The 19,056-nt window shown below is 42.8% G+C and overlaps 1 protein-coding gene across 1 annotated transcript; it reads left to right on the top strand.

Moving 5' to 3' along the window:
* The first annotated feature begins 137 nt into the window (after positions 1-137).
* Positions 138-16,837, top strand: LOC146833865 (collagen alpha-2(XI) chain-like). Its single transcript, XM_085600101.1, has 3 exons — positions 138-250; positions 14,391-14,615; positions 15,518-16,837. Exons 1-3 carry the CDS (start codon positions 188-190, stop codon positions 15,665-15,667), a joined length of 438 nt encoding a protein of 145 aa, XP_085456227.1. The 5' UTR covers positions 138-187; the 3' UTR covers positions 15,668-16,837.
* The last annotated feature ends 2,219 nt before the right edge of the window (positions 16,838-19,056 follow it).

Below are 19,056 nucleotides of genomic sequence, written 5' to 3'. Positions count from 1 at the left end.
TTTCTTCCCTTTACACCTGGCTGTGTCTGCATGTGATTGCCCTGTGAGTATGTGTGCTATATGTGCATGCAGACGAATGAAGAACAGCTCACTTGAATGTGGTGGGCCACGCTGCTTCTTGCCTAATTCCATGTATCCCACAGGCTACTACTTTATTGACCCGAACCAAGGCGCTCCATTCGATGCAATGAGAGTGCTGTGCAACTTCACTGCTGGTGGTGCCACCTGCTTGACTCCACTTTCATCACAGGTGAGTGTTTCAATCCCCCTCAAGGTTATCTATAATAACATTTGTAGCCTCTTGAGCGTCTATTTTAGTAATGCCTTTTTACCAAGCCTGGGCAAAGCACTACACTACGCTCGCGTAGTTTGCGAAGTTTGCGCTACTTCGCCCTACGCGAATTGCACGTCGCACAGTGCAAACACATGTAGCGTAGTGCAGCGGTCATTTTTTGCATGCTCGCGGTCCTCAACGTCAAGTCGGCGAGCAAGCAAAATGACATCCCTGCGAGACTTTTTCCTCGTTCGCGATCAGCAACATCAAGTTGCCGATAGCGAACGTGGAAAATAAACCTCCCGGCGAGCTTCTCAACGCGGGGAGGTCAGGTTTCTCATTGCGAGTGGTCACATATGCTCGCGCCCGTTCGCGATGAGAAACTACCAGTCCGCGTTGAGAAAGCTGCCGCTCGAGTAGAAATCTACTCGAGCGGCAGAAAACGACCGCTTGCACTGTGCAAGATGCAGTTTGCACTGATTGCACAGTGTGGACAAGCATCAGGCACTGTGCAATCAGTGCGAACAGCATCTTGCACAGTGCACTACGCAGTTTGCAAAGCTACGCGTAGCTCGCGAAGTGCACTTCGCGTAGCTACGCGCAGCGCTGCTTTGCAAACTACGCCCAATGTTACTATTTACTGATAACCCTTTGGTCGTATTTATGGCTTTACTCCATTGATCTCACCTCTGTACAACTACCCAGAGCGAACTCCTCAGATCTGCTTTCAGTATTAATGTATCGAGCTCTTTTAGATTAGTTTATTATTGTTTTTAAAACACTACTCCTTTTGTTATAATCATATTATTGTATCCGTGATACACTCATACAATAATATCTTGTATGCACCAGATAAACTATAAATATTACCTTCTATGTTTCTCTGATTCTTTGGCTGGATCTCTTTCGGCTGTATCTCTTTTGGCCCAATCTCTACATTGTTTTCTGAAACCTCTCTAATCCAGTCTATGTGATATAGACTTCTGGCAGCAGATTCCTTACCTTAGAGTATTCCCAGGCATCAAACTGGATCAGGAAAATCTTGAGCAGTACCTCTGCGCCTAGGCAGGCAACTCCGATTGACTCCACATCGGCATCATCCACTTCGGTTGTCACGTGTGCGCTGCCCATACAAAAGCCACCCCACATCAGTTATTTTCTTTCCACGCCATCAACTAGACTGGTCTCCTGGTGTGCCAGGGATGTTCCTTAAAAAGTCCTGTGGTGCCTGTCACAGGCATATGTCTGTGACAGACCCTCACTTGGTTTTTCTGTGGTGCTTGGAGCAGGACTATCACTTCAAGACCTGCGAGGACTGTGGCGCTATGAATCCTAAGGTACTTTTGTTAAAGCTCGTTGACATTGAATAAACCCATGATGCTCAAGATCTCGGTCATGTGAAAGCTCCCAGGACCATTCCCTACCACTCCACCAGATAGGCAATCTGAAAGGCTAGATACCTTTGGAAAGGGGATCTTCTCTTCCACCAGACTATCACGGCGGTCAGTGAACACTGCGCGCCTTTTGGGTTGATACACTACACTGTGTGGGATTCGGCTGCACAAGTGCTACCTATAGTCTCGGAGGAGATCCGTGCCATACTCACCCAAGCTATCACTGACGGGCGAAATGCAACAAAGTTCACCATTCCATGTGGGCTTGACACAATCGACTCACTAGGCAGAGTAATTGCGTTGTTGGTGGTACTCAGGCACTACACCCGGTTGAGAGCCACTGGTTTATCATGGGGTGTCCAGGCTTCCCTCAATGGCATGCCCTTTAAAGGCTCTCTCCTTTTCAGCGAAAAGGAAAACTCAGTGCTGGAATGCTAGAAAGACAGTAGGGCATTGGTCAGGTCTTTGGGTCTATACATGGCCCTTGCCAACCCCAGTTTGCCTTTTGCATGGCTATGGTAGGGCTACCAACCATGTCCTTACCCAGTCAGCCACTTAGGCCAACAGGCTTGCCAGCCTTTTCATGGCTGTGAACGTGGTCATAACATCAGACAAGTGGGTACGCCAAATCTTCCAGCGAAGTCACTCCATCCCCATTCTGGAAACCCCGCCACCTATGCCCCCTTCTCATGACCGGCTGACAGAGGGCCATCTCTCCTTCCTCCGCCAGGAAGTTCTGGCTCTTTTGGCCAAAGGAGCTATTTAGAGGGTGCCAGCATCAGATGTAGGTTGTTGCTATTAGCACTACTTCCTGGAGCCCAAAACAACGGAAGCATCTGCCCTATTCTAGACCTGCATCCTCTCAACCTCTTCCTGGAGAAGTACAAGTTCAAGAAGCTTACTTTGGCTCAGGTTTGGTCTGCTTTCGACCGTGGGGACTGGATGGTAGTGCTGGACTTGCAGAACACCTACTTCCACATCCCCATCCTCAACAAACAGGACGGGTGGGGCCGGGGACCCTGCTCAAGATGCCCTGTGTCTCTGGACATGGCTGGAACATCAGGGCATTTCCCTGGTGGTTCAAGACCTGGAGGGTCCTCTGAATGTCAGAGCGGAAGAACTCAGCTGTCGATACCTAGGAGGTCATGAAAGGCGTCTCCATCCACAGGTGGTGCAAGGTCTCTTCTGAGAATGGGGATAACCTTGGTTAGATCTGTTAACCACTTTAAAAAACACAAGCAATGTCAGCAGTTCTGCATGCTGGAGTTTCTAAGATGGCTCTCATTCAGAGCCACTTTTCATTTCAAGTGGAGCGCAGGCTTCCTATACGCCTTTCCACAGATACCACTCCTGCCCAGAGTTCACAAGAAGATTAGGAACAAGCGGACTCAAGTCATTTTTGTGCCTTCGGATTGGGCACAAGGAGTTTGGTATCCAAACTCCTGAGCATGAGCATCAGCCCCCCGATCAGGCTTCCCCTTCTGGAGGATATTCTGTTGCAACAGAAGAACAGGATATTGCACCCAGACCTGCGCACGCTCCGCCTTCATGCTTGGAGAGTGAGCGGCAACAGTTGACAGTTTTTTAGCTTTTCCTTACAGTCTGCAATGTTATTCTGGCAAAAAGGCATCCCTAAATCCAGATGGTATATGTCTGCCGTTGGGAAAATCTGCGACATGGCGTGCCTTCAAGATTATTGACCCTCTTTCTCTATCCTTATTCCAGGTTTTGTTTTTTATTCTTTCTCTGGCCCAGCAGGTCTCTGCTTTCGGCACTGTCAAAGCTTATCTTTCAGCCATTTGGCTTTCTTGCGGTTGCAGTCCAACCTTTTTTGTTCAAGACACCCATTGTGACTTGTTTTCTAAATGGACTCCAACACCTATTCCCACTAAGACTATTCATTATGGCCCATTTTGAACTCAATCTGGTCTTGACCTTTCTAATGGGTGCACCCTTTGAGCCTCTACACAACTGTCCACTTCATTTACTCACCATTAACATGGATTTTTTGGAGCCCATAACATCGGCTGGGAAGGTTAGCAAACTGTGTCTGCGAACCCTCCCTAGACAGCATTCTATCCAAACAAACTGGTCCTGAGAACTCATGCCTCATTTCTCTGAAAGTAGGCACACCTTTTCATGTGGGTCAAAATATCAACCTGCCTGCCTTCTTTGTTCCACCTCACCCTTCTAAAGAAGAGGAGAGATTCCACTGCCTTTACCCAAAAAGAGCGTTGTTATTCTACATTGACCGTACTAAAGAGTTTGGGAGGACAATCAACTCTTTGTAGGGTACGTCAGGGCAAAGAAAGGAAAGGCTGTGCAGAAAAAGGCCATCTCCTCATGGATAGTTCTCTGCATAAACGTTAACTACACATTGGTCAAGAAGCAACCTCCTGTGGGCTTATGCACTTATTTTTCTAGAGCCAAGGCTGCGACCACTGCTTTAGCTTGCAGAATCCCTGTCCTGGACATCTGTCAGGCAGCTACGTGGGCATCTCTGCACACGAACACTAAGCATTACTTCCGGGACAGACGGGTCCATTGTGTCAGGCACTTTGCCTGTTTGGTCCCCCAGGGCTTTTTGGTGTGAACCAGTTTGCAGACTGTACTAGCGAGGGCCATTCACGCACCCCCAACCCACTCTCAGACACGAGGTCACAACCCTTTTGTTAGTGAAGATAGCTTTATTTCGTATCTTTCTTGCTCCAAGGGCTATTCAGGATTCATAGTACTTTCAGGGTGTAGGGGCAGTTCCCACTTAGGTTCAAACATCTGCTTTCGGGTCTCCTGCTCCGTTTTGGTCCTTTGTCCACATCGGGTTTGTGGCCCTCAGGAGGGATGCAGAAACCCCAAAAAAAGACAAAACAAAAGAAAGGATTCAGGCTATTGTTTCCCTGACTCACGCGGGTTTTGGGTAATTTGCCCATCCGCCAGTGCCCTATCCGTGAAGTGCCTAGGTGCGGGGAGTAATAGTGCTCAAGGGTTTTTGGTCCTCTACCCTGCCCACCAACCCTTTAAAGTAAGAAATGTGTGGACGCCACTTGCCTGAGTCCACGACCCTCCTGCGCCGTGGTGATGGGAGACCCAGCCTCCTTGTCCCTCCTGGGAAAAATGGTCTCTACAGAGGTGCTCGCTGAGTGTTTTCCGGGTCTGGGATCCTCTCGCGGAAAATTCACGACCTCTGGGGGTCTTCTTCAGCCTCAACGCTGCTTCCGTTCTCCTCTGCTCCGGTGTTCTCGTCACGCTCCTCTTCTCCTTCGGCTGTTGTCGGCAAAAAGCCCGACTCATTCGTCTTCCTCCCTCTTGTTCCGCATCGTTCCCGAGACGTATTTGGACGTCTAGACGCGTCCCTCACTTCCTGGTTGGACCAACACCGCCGCCATGTTGGATTTCTCGCATTGCTCATGAGAGCCCTAGCTGGGCTCCTCACACAGACCCACCTCTGAGATGGTATTGGTTTGGTGTCTGCTCTAAGGTAAGGAATATGCAGCTAGAAGTCTCTATCAGATGAGCAAGTTACTTACCTTAGGTATCATCTTATCCGGTAGAGACTCTAGCTGCAGATTCCTTACCGACCCTCACGACTTCTCTGCTTTTGCGAACCAGTCTAACTACCTAAAAATGGTACCTGTAGGTCTGCAGTTCAGCCTACTGGTTAATCAGCCTTCTGGTGTGGCACCAGGCTTCTGGCATGGAAGGAGTCACATAAAGGAAACCAATGTCAGTGCGCTGGCGTGGTTCCTACTTAGGTACAGTGTTATGTCATATCCGATGCAGACAACATCCACGCAGAGCCGATTGGTGCCGGCATGCAGAGGCACTGCTCGAATTTTTCAGGATCCAGTCTGACGCCTGGGGAATATTGCAAGGTAAGAAGTCTGCAGGTAAATTGAGCCTCTACTAGATAAAGTGTTACCGGAGGTAAGTAACTACTTCTTCTAGTTCTATTGTGTCATGTGTAGGCCTGGGCGGTGAACTCCTCTCTGTTCGCAGACTTTTCTGCACTCCTCACTCCCTTGAGCTTGCAGAGTGCAGAAAACTCTTCTTCGCAATGTGCAACTGAGTTTTTTCCCCACTCGCGAACAGTAAGTTGACGATCGCGAATGGCAAGTTCACGAGCGCAAGCTGTCGCTCGGGTAGAATTTCTACCCGAGCGGCAGGAATACCAGCACAAACTGCAGTTCGCACTGCACTCTGCCACTCGTGGAACTTCGCAGAGTTTTTTTGTAACTTCGCAGAGTTCCGTGTAGCAAAACTCCGCAAACTATGCCCAGGCCTGGTCATGTGAGCGCCACACGTAAAGTGTATGTGTGCCAATATGTTGGCTTACTAGTGCAAAGAAAATGAACCAACCACAGAAATTCAATTGGAGTGGTCACCATGTTGTTAATCTGATGCAGTGGTAGCAGAGCAGATCAATTACTGTGTAGATGGCCACGTCTTGATTATTTTTCAGGTCCAAAAATGGTCAGAGAGATCTGAGATCTCATAGAGTCTTACCTAGATCAACTACAAGGGGAGTAAAAATGTAGCCACTGAAAGGGCCTGGCCCATTAGTGCTAGACCATTTCTAGAGACATACTCTGATGGTTCTTTTTCACAGCATTAAAGTGTAAAGGGGAGAAAAGTCATTAACAAACATTCAATTCGCCAATAATTATTTTTGATACATAATAATCCACTGACAACTACTTAAAGGTAGTTAATTACAAAGCCAAAAATAACGACTTAGAGACACCTCAACATGAGGTTATAGAAATACAATGAATTAGCATGAAGCCAAGTTAATCAGGGGGCACAAGTCCAAATTTCCCTGCATCGAGGGCTGGTGAGTGAAAAGAATGAACTCTATACCTGCTCCTCTAACACTAGGATGACATCCCTACGTTACTGGGTAAGCAATTTAAGTCAAGAGGAAAATAAGGTGTCAGTCGTGGAATCTTCCTAAGATGTCTCGCCACTGTCAAGAGGGGTCAGGCAGCATAAAGCCACCATCGCAAAAAAAGAGCTTGTTCTAGGATGCTCTCTCTGGAGGCAAGAAAGAAGTGGGGCCCTGCCTCTTGTTTCAACATTCAGTTATCCACAGGTAGAATTCCCATAGTGCACCTCGCACATGCCATCCACTCTGGGTACAGTCCTGAGCGCACTTTTCCACGGTGTCCTCCATGTACCTACCGCACAACAATTTGTCCTTGGCTCCCAGGCTTTCTCTCATTGAATCGCAAATGTCCTTCCTTTATCGACCCAAGTTACACAATTGTAACTTCTCTTCTTGCCTAGATAGTCAAACAAATACATTATTCTGCCTAAAAGAACGTTTCATCACCTGCAATACAAAACGTGACAAAGAACCGCTTCAACAGCGCACATGAAATTCAACTACTAATTCTAAAGCGAGTGTTGTCAGGGACTTACATCTCAGGCCTACTATTTCAGCCTACATAAGAATGCACCATGTAAGTTTTCGAATCCACATGATTATTAACATATTTTCAACTAATGCATTTATCTACGTATGAAATGTCATAACCACTTTTAGTACATGAATATTTGTCAGTTTCACAACACAAGTTATTTATGTTAACGTTTTCTGCTAGTTACATTAATTTCTTACGTTGATTCTCCATACTACTTGTCACTAACCTAAAATACATCTCGCAGTTACGTTAATACATTTCACATTTCTAACACTTCATGTTAATACAGTTTTCCAAATTATATGCGGTTGCTTTCTACACATGGTTATGATGTACCCCTACAAATTAGATGGGATTTCTGCTCCATCACTCTCCTTTATGACGTATTTGACTTTTGGAACCGTGACTAGGCTCAGGGCTGAAGGCCAAAGTGAGCAGGTGGGACAATAGTGTATTCATTTATTCAAGAGAAGGATTGGACCCTGTCATAAAATATCAGTATTGGAAACCCACTTGTTAGGTAGTACAAGGAGTGGAGCAATATCGACGTGTGTAGGTAAAGATACCAGAAGCTGGCTATGCTATTCTGGGCTCCCTGCAGTCTACCCAAGAGGTTGGCAGTAATATAAAGATAGTGCTTTGAGGCTGATTTAGGGCTTTTTAGCTGCTCTGTATCTCGAGGATCAGCATGCCATTATGTTCTGGGAGAGTGGTCAATCTGGGTAATGAGCAAGGTGAGTGTTGCAGCTTCAAGGCACCAGGTGCTGGGATGGGGAAGGTAAGGTAGGGAATGGTAGTTGGGAGCCAAAAGCAGATATGGTGCTCCAGTCAGTCAGGGACCAGAGGAAGTATGCTGGGGGAGAGTGGGGGGCGAAGGGGGTTGTTAAAAGGGATACAAGGGGAAGAAAATTGGCACAACTATACGCTATGTCTGTGTTTTTTAAATGTCTAGTTAAGAATAATCCCTCCTAATGACAATGTCTTAAATAAATGTCATAGAAGAAGTAAAGGGGCATATGTATCAATGAAAGGTTTTGCGATTTTCAAATAGCGATTTTTAGAGAATCGCAAGAAAAGATTTATTCAAAAAATCGCTAATATTTTGCGATTCCCTCATATTCCTTAATTGCGACTCACAAATTGCGAGTCACAAATAAGGAATCCCTTCCCATTCATTCCTATGGGCCAAGAGGCTCATAGGAATGAATGGAAATTGCGTGCGCAAATTGCGAGTACACAATAAGTACCCGCAAATTGTGCACGCAATTTCAAGGGTGTAAGGGTTCCAAAAGGACACCCTATTGCACCTCTGAAATGTGCATGTGTGCACATGTGGCGCTCATGCATTCCCTAAGGGCATGTATATGTGCCACATGGCACTTTGAAAAAAGCAAAAAGTGCTTTTTTCAGAGAATTCGCAAATTACCACCAACTGTAAGTTGGTGGTAATTTGCGATTTCTTATGCCAAATTCGCACAACTTTAGTGCTTTCTACATCGCATTTAAGGAATCCCAATTTGCGATTCCTTAAATGCAATCGCTAAATAGAGAATCGCAAATTTTGCGATTCTCTAATTTGCGATGCCTTTTTGGGATGATACATCCCAAAAGACCTTTTACCATTCACAAACGGGCCAATTTTTAGAATCGGCCCGTTTGCGAACGGGAAAAGGGCTTGATACATATGCCCCATAGTAATAGATTGGCTCACAGATAGGAAACCTTCATTAGTTATTTTTACAGGAAACACATTTGCAAATAAAAAATTGTCTAAAATTCCAATTTTGTTGGATCAAGTGCTATTTTTTTCACTTCAGCATCAGTCACTTACAGGTTGACTAGCAGTTCTTTTTCTTTTCTAGAAATACCTTGCTATTTGGATCATTTCATCATTTTCAGATCAGCAAAAGGAGACGGTCATAGTTTTCATTTTCTCCAATTGTTTGCTATAATGGCCCAGTCACAGTTGATCTAGGTCTTTATGATCATCTCATCACAATTAGCACACTTGTTGGGGGCTTTCATTGCATGAGCTGACTTCTGGTTTGCGCAGTGTAATTTGCTGGACTCCTCCAATTCAAGGAGGTGCCTGAATAAACCTCAAGTACCTACAGCCATTAAGGCATTTAAGATGGCGCAATGGTTCTGATTTTACCTTGGATCAATTATGTCTGATTCTCTTCACTACAGTTGTATTTCAGATACCTGGGAGCTTTATTATTGGATTTTTTCCGGATTCCAGAGTTTGAGGGAGGTAGAGTTTTTTTGTACTCCAGATTGTTTCTCCAATTATGCAGCCATGCAACTGGAATTCTTTATTCAGATTCTGGTGCGGGCCCCAAAAAGATATCAATTGGATGAGTCACATTTGCTAGAAGATACAATCTTAGATAAGCTCCATTTCTTGCTGGGAATATAGGCACTGCAGATGTAAGTACTGTGGGAGAGGCCTTCAAAGCCGCTTTGGTGTAATAATGTCCTTCTTCATCTGAATAATGAATAGAGCACCTCCTGCTGCTTGGCTGTGAGATCAATGCTGAAGGGATCCAAGAAGGAACATCTCTATAGCAGCAGCTCTCCAGCGCATTACGGTGTTGTGACTCCAGTTGTGGGTCTGTCCACCTAGGCAGTGAAAGCCAGCCTATGTATCTGGGCTGCTTGACACGCTGGCGTTACTTCCTAACTTTTTTGTACGTCCAACAGAGGCTTTCTGAGAGTGATCACACATGTAACACAATAGCAGAGTTTTTCCATTTTGATGTAATATACTCTAAGATAGTATGGAAACGTGCCACTTCTTCAGAGAGGACGGTGAGGAATCTACGAGAAGGTACATCATCCACCAGAAAAATGAGTCCCAAAGCAGTTTGCACCGGGAAGCGGGACTGGGTACTCCTGATTAACCAAGAACATCATGCAGAACCACTCTGACAAAGTAGCCATCTCTCCCTGCCTCAGCCACCAGAAATAATGCTAATAATAATAGGGCAAAGGTATGCAAAGTATCTGGCACTCCTCACCTGAGCAGCCACAAACCACTGCTTTGAAAATGTAAGCAGAGCATCTGTCACTCCTAAGCTCAGCAGCAATACAGTAATGCTTGGCAAATGTCAGCTAAGTGAACAGTGGTTCTGCCACCATTTAGTTTTAGAAAGCGTATAAATTATTTGTGCAGTTGGTCCCTCTATCAAAAAGAGACTAGCATTCAATGGGAAATATCAAAATTAAGATGAAGTCCAAACAAAAGAAACTCATGTACTCCTGAGTCAGTGTATGATTTTATTGTAAATTGCTAGAAATTGTGTACTCAAAAATGAGAAAAACAAACAAATAAATGCACACACAGATATATACACTATACAGTTACACTTAAATTGGTGACGTGAAGTGAAAACAAAAATATGTACATATCACAACACAATATATACTTAACGAATGAACATATTTTAAAGACACACATTTAAACACAGTGTGAGGTATAAACGTGATTCAACCCATCTAGCAAATAGTCTAGTTATTCGCAATTGTTGTGGTTGATCATTAACACTTGATCGTATACGTCGACGTTTCGACCCCTGGACAATAGTGCGCTAATGTTATCGTCTGTGGGGGGGGGGGGGGGGGGGGGGAGTCTTCAGGACTAAACAGAGTCTGTGTGTGGCCTCAAATAGAGTTCCACCCTGATACCAAATTAATGGATAAGACAGCACGGCAGCTTGTAAGATTATAGATGGTTAACCTGATTCAAAAAGTAGTACTTCATAATCTGCTGTTGTATTTGATCAGTGGCACATCGTGCCTGCAAATCTCCGGCGTCTGGCGCTCAGGGTCTGCAATGGTTAATCTCCCTTAACGTCAGGGAAAAGTTGTCGGGGCCGGCCACCTCCAGACAAGCCTAACTTGTGGCAATCAAGGCTAGTTACTTGCCTTTGAGTATTCTCTCAACTTCAATATCCTGGACTGAAACTCAGGAAGCTGCAAAGACCAAATATCAGCAGCCAGGCAGTAGTAGCCGCCATGATCCTCATAGCATGCACACAAATGCCAAGGCATAACTGAGCTTCATGCAACTTAATGGAAAGAGTGACCCAATGAGGATTAGTACACTTATTTTTGGGGGGGCGAAGAAGGGTGGAGCAATGGGCAACAAAAAAATTCTGTACACTTCTGATCTAATTCAATCAGTGTACTAGAAGACAACATACCACCCTTATTCCTTGAAAGGGTGAAGAAAAGCTGGGAGAGTGAAAGACTGTCCCCACCCTCTTTTGCAGAAAAGAGGGGCAAGAATCTAGGACCACCCTGTTTAGGTAAAACTATGTAAACAGACTTACCAACCCTCCTTTGCAACTATTGGTTAGAGTAATTTCCACCAAAAAAAGCAGTTTTGAAAATCGAAAAATTAATAGAACTGCTGTGTATCGATCTATACCATGATGCCATAAAGAAAATCAGAAATAGGTTTAAAATTGCACATCAGCACAACACATGGTGTGGGGAATCATATAGATTCGCTCTTGAGTATTTTCCATCACTCCACACCTGATCTGCCAGACAGTAATGTTTAGCAAATTTATATAGGGAAGACTTGGGGCCAGATGTACGACCACTTTATTGAGTCGTAAATTGCGTCAAATTGCGACTCGCAATTTGCAACTCGCTAAAGTGAATGTACAATAGTGTCTCAGACACTGTTTGCGATTCCCAATGGGGTCGCAAATTGCATGCTTCATCAATATTCATGAGGCAAGTGTAATTTACGAACCCATTGGGAATGGCTAGCACTCCCAGGGATGTGACTGCTTTTTAAATAAAGCAGTTTTTTAAAAAATGCAGCCCGTTTTCCTTAAAGAAAAACGGGATGCATTTAAAAAAGAAAAATGAAACTTTTCAGTTTTTAAGGGCAGGCAGTGGTCCCTGGACCACTGCCTGCTCTTAAAAATAAAGGGCCCGATTCACAGAACTAACTTAAGACAAAATCCTAAACTTACTACCATTTTGGTATTCACAGAAGGCACTTACTCATTTCGGTATTCACAGAAGTTAGGAGTCCTAACTTTAGGACTCCTAAATGCCTTCTGTGAATACCGAAAGTCTTAAAATTAGGATTTTTCTCAGTTTAGTAGTAGTATAGTTAGGACTCCTAACTTTAGGACTCCTAAATGCCTTCTGTGAATACCGAAAGTCTTAAAATTAGGATTTTTCTCAATTTAGTAGTCCTAAATCTAAACTTAGGACTACTAAATTGAGAAAAATCCTAATTTTAAGACTTTCGGTATTCACAGAAGGCATTTAGGAGTCCTAAAGTTAGAAGTCCTAACTATACTACTACTAAACTGAGAAAAATCCTAATTTTAAGACTTTCGGTATTCACAGAAGGCATTTAGGAGTCCTAAAGTTAGGAGTCCTAAATTTAGGACCACTAAATTGAGAAAAATCCTAATTTTAAGACTTTCGGTATTCACAGAAGGCATTTAGGAGTCCTAAAGTTAGGAGTCCTAACTATACTACTACTAAACTGAGAAAAATCCTAATTTTATGACTTTCGGTATTCACAGAAGGCATTTAGGAGTCCTAAAGTTAGGACTCCTAACTTCTGTGAATACCGAAATGAGTAAGTGCCTTCTGTGAATACCAAAATGAGTAAGTGCCTTCTGTGAATACCAAAATGGTAGTAAGTTTAGGATTTTGTCTTAAGTTAGTTCTGTGAATCGGGCCCATAGTTTTGCACACGCTCACAAAGGGGAAGGGGTCACCTGGGGACCCCTTCCTGTTTGCAAGTGGTTTACTACCTACTGGAAGTAGGTGGTAAACTGCAAGTGTTTTGCAGCCGCAAATGCGGTTGCAAAACATTAGTACATGGAATTGAGACTTGCTATTAGGAAGGGACGTCCCTTCCTAATAGTGAGAGTCGCTGACTCGCAAAATCTCGTTTTACATGCCAGGACCCTTTTCTGCGGTCGCAAATGGGCTGATCTCCCATGTGCGAGTGCAAAAAAGGGTCGTACATCTGGCCCCAAGTGGCCAACCAGCAAATTGGAGCCCCTGGCAAATGCAATAGAAGCAGCCACTGCCATCATAGAGGGCACTTGAATGTCAGTGGAGTGAGTTTCATAGTTAAGTTATAGCAGATCTTAATATAAAGGGTAGCCCAGCGTGAAATAGTAAACTTGGTCATCCCTTTGTCTTTCTTGGCCCCTGCAAAACCTACTAACAGCTGGTCACACACCCACTTTAATCTCATTAATTAAACATATCAGGAGACAAATGACACATGCTCGAGCCAGAAATATTTGGGGTTTCCGCTTGCTGAGGGACTTTGGATGGATGTTGAGGAGTCACAGCTCAAAGGATAGTGGTCAAGCCTGACATGACATGCAGATGGCAGCTGGACAAAGACATCTTCTGACATCAGTAGCAGAGTTTGAACTCTGGGACCTTAGAAGCGGACTGCTACTGTAGGAGAAACAAGGACATTTAGTAAATACAGAAGAAGAGCTCCAGATCAGCAGTTGCACATTATGGGCAGGCAGAGACATAACTAGACTTGTGGAGTCCCACCTGGTGGCACTTGGAAAGCTATTGAATAGTTTTCTTGATTCATTTTGGTGGTTTGCTCACTTTGCCACTGGATTCTAGTTTGCCTGGCTGATGAGAGGTGTTGCCCCGAAACCGGTCCCAGGATGCTTGTTTCCGGTTCAGGGAAGACTTGGCTTGGCAGTTCGGGCTGGACTGTTCCCATGAGGCACAGGGTCATGAGTGATTTGCATATAGCTGGGTATGAACCGAGGTTGTGAAGTGAACTAAATAACGATGATGGATTCAACCCAAATCTGTGACTGGGTGTGAGTGTCTGAAATGTTTTAGCGCTCCACCCATCATCTCCTTTTGTTTGGCTGAGGGATATTGAAAATATGATATATCTGTGGGAAGAAATATTCATCAGAACATGATACTTACAATTCTGAAAAAATATATATTCCAATCCTGTCTTCTATTCTGGCTTGATTCTCTTTATCATGATTGGCGAAACATTCACTACTTGAACCAAAAGGTATTCAAAATATATTCTTAGAAAACAAGATGGGGCAAAATTGCTTGCAGGAATTCTGCATAATATGCCATGTCAAACTTGGTTGACTTTGCCCTCGGAAAACAGTAATGAACTGTGTACTTGTGTAGGAGGAAGAGCAGGAACACACAGCACTCAGCCAAAAAGAAGATGAATATTTGTCCTTCACTCTTTGACCCTAAATGTGCCTCTATGGTGATATGTGTGTTTTCTTGTGTTTACATTTGCAGCTAACTAACAGCAGTGATAATTTCTCCTACCTGCTGTATCCTGATCTTGGACCAGTTCAGCTCAGGTTTCTTCGCCTGTTCAGCCGCCACACCTCTCAGCGTCTTATCTTACCCTGCCACGGTTCATTTCACGTGTCCGTCATAGAAGACCTGCAACTTCTGGGCAATAATGGCCAAGTGATTGACTGGAGATACCAGAGCTTTGCTGTGCTGAAGCATTGTCAGGTAATTAGTAGTAACCAATTGAGAAAAATTCACTTGCTCATAAAACAGAAAATCAGCATAAAGGTCACATTCATTCATCTGCACCCCAAAAAATCATCAGGTCAGAGGTCACACACTCTTGCTTCTAACTACTCCTAGAGAAGAGTCTCTGCTAAAACATCACAGGCGCTCACCTAAAGGCAAGGCCTTTCCTCAGAGTGCACATGCAGCTACCTATTCCTAAACCACAGCCCCAGCTTACACCCTTTGACTTTCTCTTATAGAAGGACCTCAGATCAAACATCACACTTTTTCCCTGCAAGATAAATCAGGCCTCAGGCGGGACATCAAACACTTTCATGTGCTTCCAGACCTAAGTGCCAGCTTAGAGGTTCCTGTGTTCTCCCAGCACAAGACCCCTATTCACTGGTGATTATATTACACTATGCCTTCATTGATTTGCATTCTCCACTAGTCTAGCTCTAGGATAATATTGAACCAGAACCTCACAGTATGTTAAACAAAATAATGGACTCAATCCCACATGGACCACCAAGGACTGTTACTAAACAAACCCTTCGGTGCATGGATTCTAAACCTGATCTGGTGAAACCACCATCAACTGTGGTGAGAGGGCAATGTAATCTTCAAGTTCATTTGTTCTTGGCCTTCCGCCCCAACACACATACACAGCTTCTCAGGTAGATTGCAACTGAGGCTTGAAGCTCCTTGCTCTCCTTTTTTTTTAGCATACATTTGCCTCCAAGTCATAAAGTCCTGAGCACCCTCCCACACACATGCATGCTCACATATTGTTTCACCAAAGAAGCCCCACCCTGTACCAGTGGTAGTCCCATCTCTAGAGCTGAGGATTATTATTTGACCCCCAGTATAATCTTTTTCTACCTTGATTCTCTCTGCAGGAGGAAGTGGATCACAATTGGGCAGAGGTGGAAATCTCATCTCCTGCTGACATAGAACTACTGCCTCTCAGCGGCTTGAGCCTTAAGGACTCTGTCCTACACATGGATCAGGATTATTGGTCTAGTTTGTCACCTGTTTGCTTTCTGTAGTCTTTTCTGGGTCCACCACTTCCATTTAAAGATCTTTTCAGCCATACCAAATTCATTTGTGACTCCATACCTGTATGGAAGATGCTGCTCATCACCTGAAGGAGATATCACAAGAGAGCTACATGATCAGCACAGTGGCCAAGAGGACTGATGAAGGTCAGGCCCAACAGAGTGTTTAGATTGTGTAGGTGGAGTGACTGGGGTACCAGAGAGTGTACAGAGGATTACTTTTCCCGTTTAACTCATTCATTTAGAAAGAATACTGATTGGATGGGTGCTCCATGATGTTTGAAAGCGACTCGAGGGCTGTAGGGTCTAACAAGATCTCTTAAAATCATATTTTGAACATGCAAGCATTTAGGTCCTCAAGATCCTGGATCAGAAAGATACAGACTATACTTTGATTAAACCTAATTTAATTGAATAAAAAAAGATAGTTGGCTTTAACTGCATCTATCAGCTGAAAAGTGGATCAGTGCAAGGCTGAGGAATCTCTAATAGATGTACGATCTGTTTGTCAGACAGAAAAGAACATTAACATTTGCAATGAGGAACATCACGAAGACTTAGTCGAAGCTGCATTCTTCAAGAGCACATAAAAAACTATTGAGCAGCAATGCTTATTCCAGTGAACTGAACAAAGGAGCCATTGGTTATACTAAATATTGTGGGGTGGCTTGAGATGACTATAATTAATTCAATAGTACAACCTTGTGCACACGACTTCCATCAACAATTTGAGTAGCCTGAGCCCCAGTTTTTTGCCAACTAGCCTTCCTTTTTAACCGTTTTTGATGCTCTGAAACCATGTCCTATGACAAAGTGTCAAGAGGTGCCTGGACAGCTAAGGAAACAGACTAGAACTATACAGAGATCTAGAAAGCAGTACAACAAACATAACAACCTTTCTGCATAATCTGGCAGGATATTTTTTAATTTTCACACCTTTGCCGTGATCTTCTATGGCTCAAACACTGTATGGCTTAGTTAGCTACCTAACTAAGAGGCTGAAACCGTTGTGGTGCATCAGAAGCTGACTTGATCAGGCATAACGAGAGGAGGACGTCACTGCTGGTGGACATCTATAAACTGATAGATGCCAAGTGCTTTGTTGAAAGGATTATGGGAGATGACAGCCTTACACATTCCATGTGGACTATAATTAGGCGTCGTGCATCCTGAATATTGAATATAGATAATTGTGGGACACTAAGACCGTAGAAAAAGTAAGTATAGATTTTCTCTGCCTAAGTCCAAATATATGTACCTTGACGATACAAATATATATATATATACACACACACATATCTATATATATATATATATATATATATATATATATATATATATATATACATATATATATATATATATATATATATATCATTTTTTTCCCAACATATATAGATCTGGAGTTAAGAACAGAAAATCTATATTTCCCTATATGCACTTAGATTTTAATATTTTGCCCCTCGATATTGTGTCTACAATAATAGTGTGCCACGATATTCTTGTACTCGAACAATGATGCAGTCCAGTGTTCTTACTTCTTACATGCACACAAGTAAATCTGTCGGCAACTCTCCCACCACCATCCCCCCTCCCCTGCATACGAAGGTGCAAGTTGTTCTATTTTACCTGGTAACAATAGTTTGCTCATGCCATCCTTAACCATGTAGATGTGACATGTAATTTGCAGCATGCTGCTTTGACACACATACAGGAAACTGCTGCTGAACTATCTAGCCCTCCTATTGCCTTAGACTCATTATTTTGCTTTCCTTCAGGAAGTTGGAGTTCAGCATGTAGGCACTCACCAGTGTTTTGCTACCTATTGCCTTGGTCACCAAGTTGTGAGCATGACAACAACGATTCACGTACCTCTAATATGTAAGATAAGAATGTGTTCTCATCGTGCAATAAAATATTTTTTTGTAAGTTCCGTATTGTTGTCTAATGGAGACCTAAAATATAATGCATGAAAGTGTGTCTCCAACATCTCCGTTCAGTAGAGGGCTGCAAGCTCTTTCACTTGTTATACATTTGTTCATAAGGGTCCAGAGAGGGTAACACGAGAAGAACAGATGCTGCAAGTGCAAACTTCAGTGCCATTAATCTCAGAGCCACTCTGCAACCTGCTAAAGCTGAACTAAATCATCGGATGAGAACAATTTAATATTATTTGTGTCAGATTATATAAAGGACATTGATATTATCCTCATCAGAAATATTACATTTTTTGTATAATAAAGACTCTATGAGAAGAAGATGCAGTTGTTTGGAGATACACTTCTAAATCGGAAGAGACAATGGAAGGAAAACCATTCGGGCAGGAGTCAAAAAGAGAGTTACAAAGCAATTCATATTTAGTACTCTCTGATGGCAATAAATGAGATCTATGTTTTAAATCCTCAAGACTTAAAAAGGCATTATTATTATTATAAATACCAAATGGCCGCTATAATCCAGGAATTCCAATTGGCCGCTATAATCCAGGAATTCCAAAATTTTGTGTGACAAACTAATTTTACTAATGAGTTATACCATAGTGTTAAACTCAATGTATTGGAAAATAGAGTCTAGATCACGTAAAATCAGTCTAGTAGATTTCAACATTACTGATTTCTTTAAAAAAACACAAGAATTGGACATTGTAAGCAAAGCAGTTAGAGGAAAAGGTGATACTAAATTCTGTTCAATACATAACCACGCAGGTGAATTAAGATCTGAATGTTGAAACCCAAAAATTCTTTGTTTTAAAATAAATGCTTTATGATACTTTGGAAAATCTGGTAAACCAAAACCTCTATTGGATTTAGACAATTTCATTTTTTTGTAACTTATGCGAGGCGATTTATTACTCCAAATAAATTTAGACAGAAATGCATCTATAATTTTATAACACTTGAGAGAAAGTTGAATAGGTATCATTAAAAATGTAAAAAAGTTTAGGAGCCAAAATCATTTTAACTGCATCCACTCTAACCCACCAAGATAAACACAAGGAGGACCACTTTTGAATATTAATCTTAATATATACCAAAGTAGATTCAAAATTCAAAGTCAAAGTTTGTTTTACGTTGTTAGCAAATAAAATGCCTAAGTATTTAAGTATATCCTTTTGCCAAACAATCTCCTTATTGGTTAGCATATCAGGTGAAAAGTGAATATTTAACGGAAAAAAATCTTTTTTTTTGTGTTAAGCTTATAACCTGAAATAGTAGAGTATTCATCAATTAAATTTAACAATGAAGGAATTGAAGATTCAGGGTTAGCAATATATAAAAGAATATCATCAGCATAAGCGGAAGTTTTATTAGGAACATTATTAATTTGGAGGCCTTCAATTTCTGTGCAATTTTAAATAGCAGATAATAGAGGTTCAATTG

This window comes from Triturus cristatus, chromosome 4_2, assembly GCF_964204655.1.
Source record: "Triturus cristatus chromosome 4_2, aTriCri1.1, whole genome shotgun sequence".
NCBI classification, from domain to species: Eukaryota; Metazoa; Chordata; class Amphibia; order Caudata; family Salamandridae; genus Triturus; species Triturus cristatus.
The sequence above is the reverse complement of the archived record's forward strand: the minus strand, read 5'-3'. Positions and strand labels throughout refer to the sequence as shown.

Excerpts from the sequence above, each read along its gene's own strand:
- LOC146833865 (XM_085600101.1), top strand. The coding sequence starts at position 188 with ATGAGAGTGCTGTGCAACTTCACTGCTGGTGGTGCCACCTGCTTGACT. Across the intron at positions 251-14,390 it reads TGACTCCACTTTCATCACAG|CTAACTAACAGCAGTGATAA; the intron begins GTGAGTGTTTCA and ends TTACATTTGCAG. Across the intron at positions 14,616-15,517 it reads CTGTGCTGAAGCATTGTCAG|GAGGAAGTGGATCACAATTG; the intron begins GTAATTAGTAGT and ends TTCTCTCTGCAG.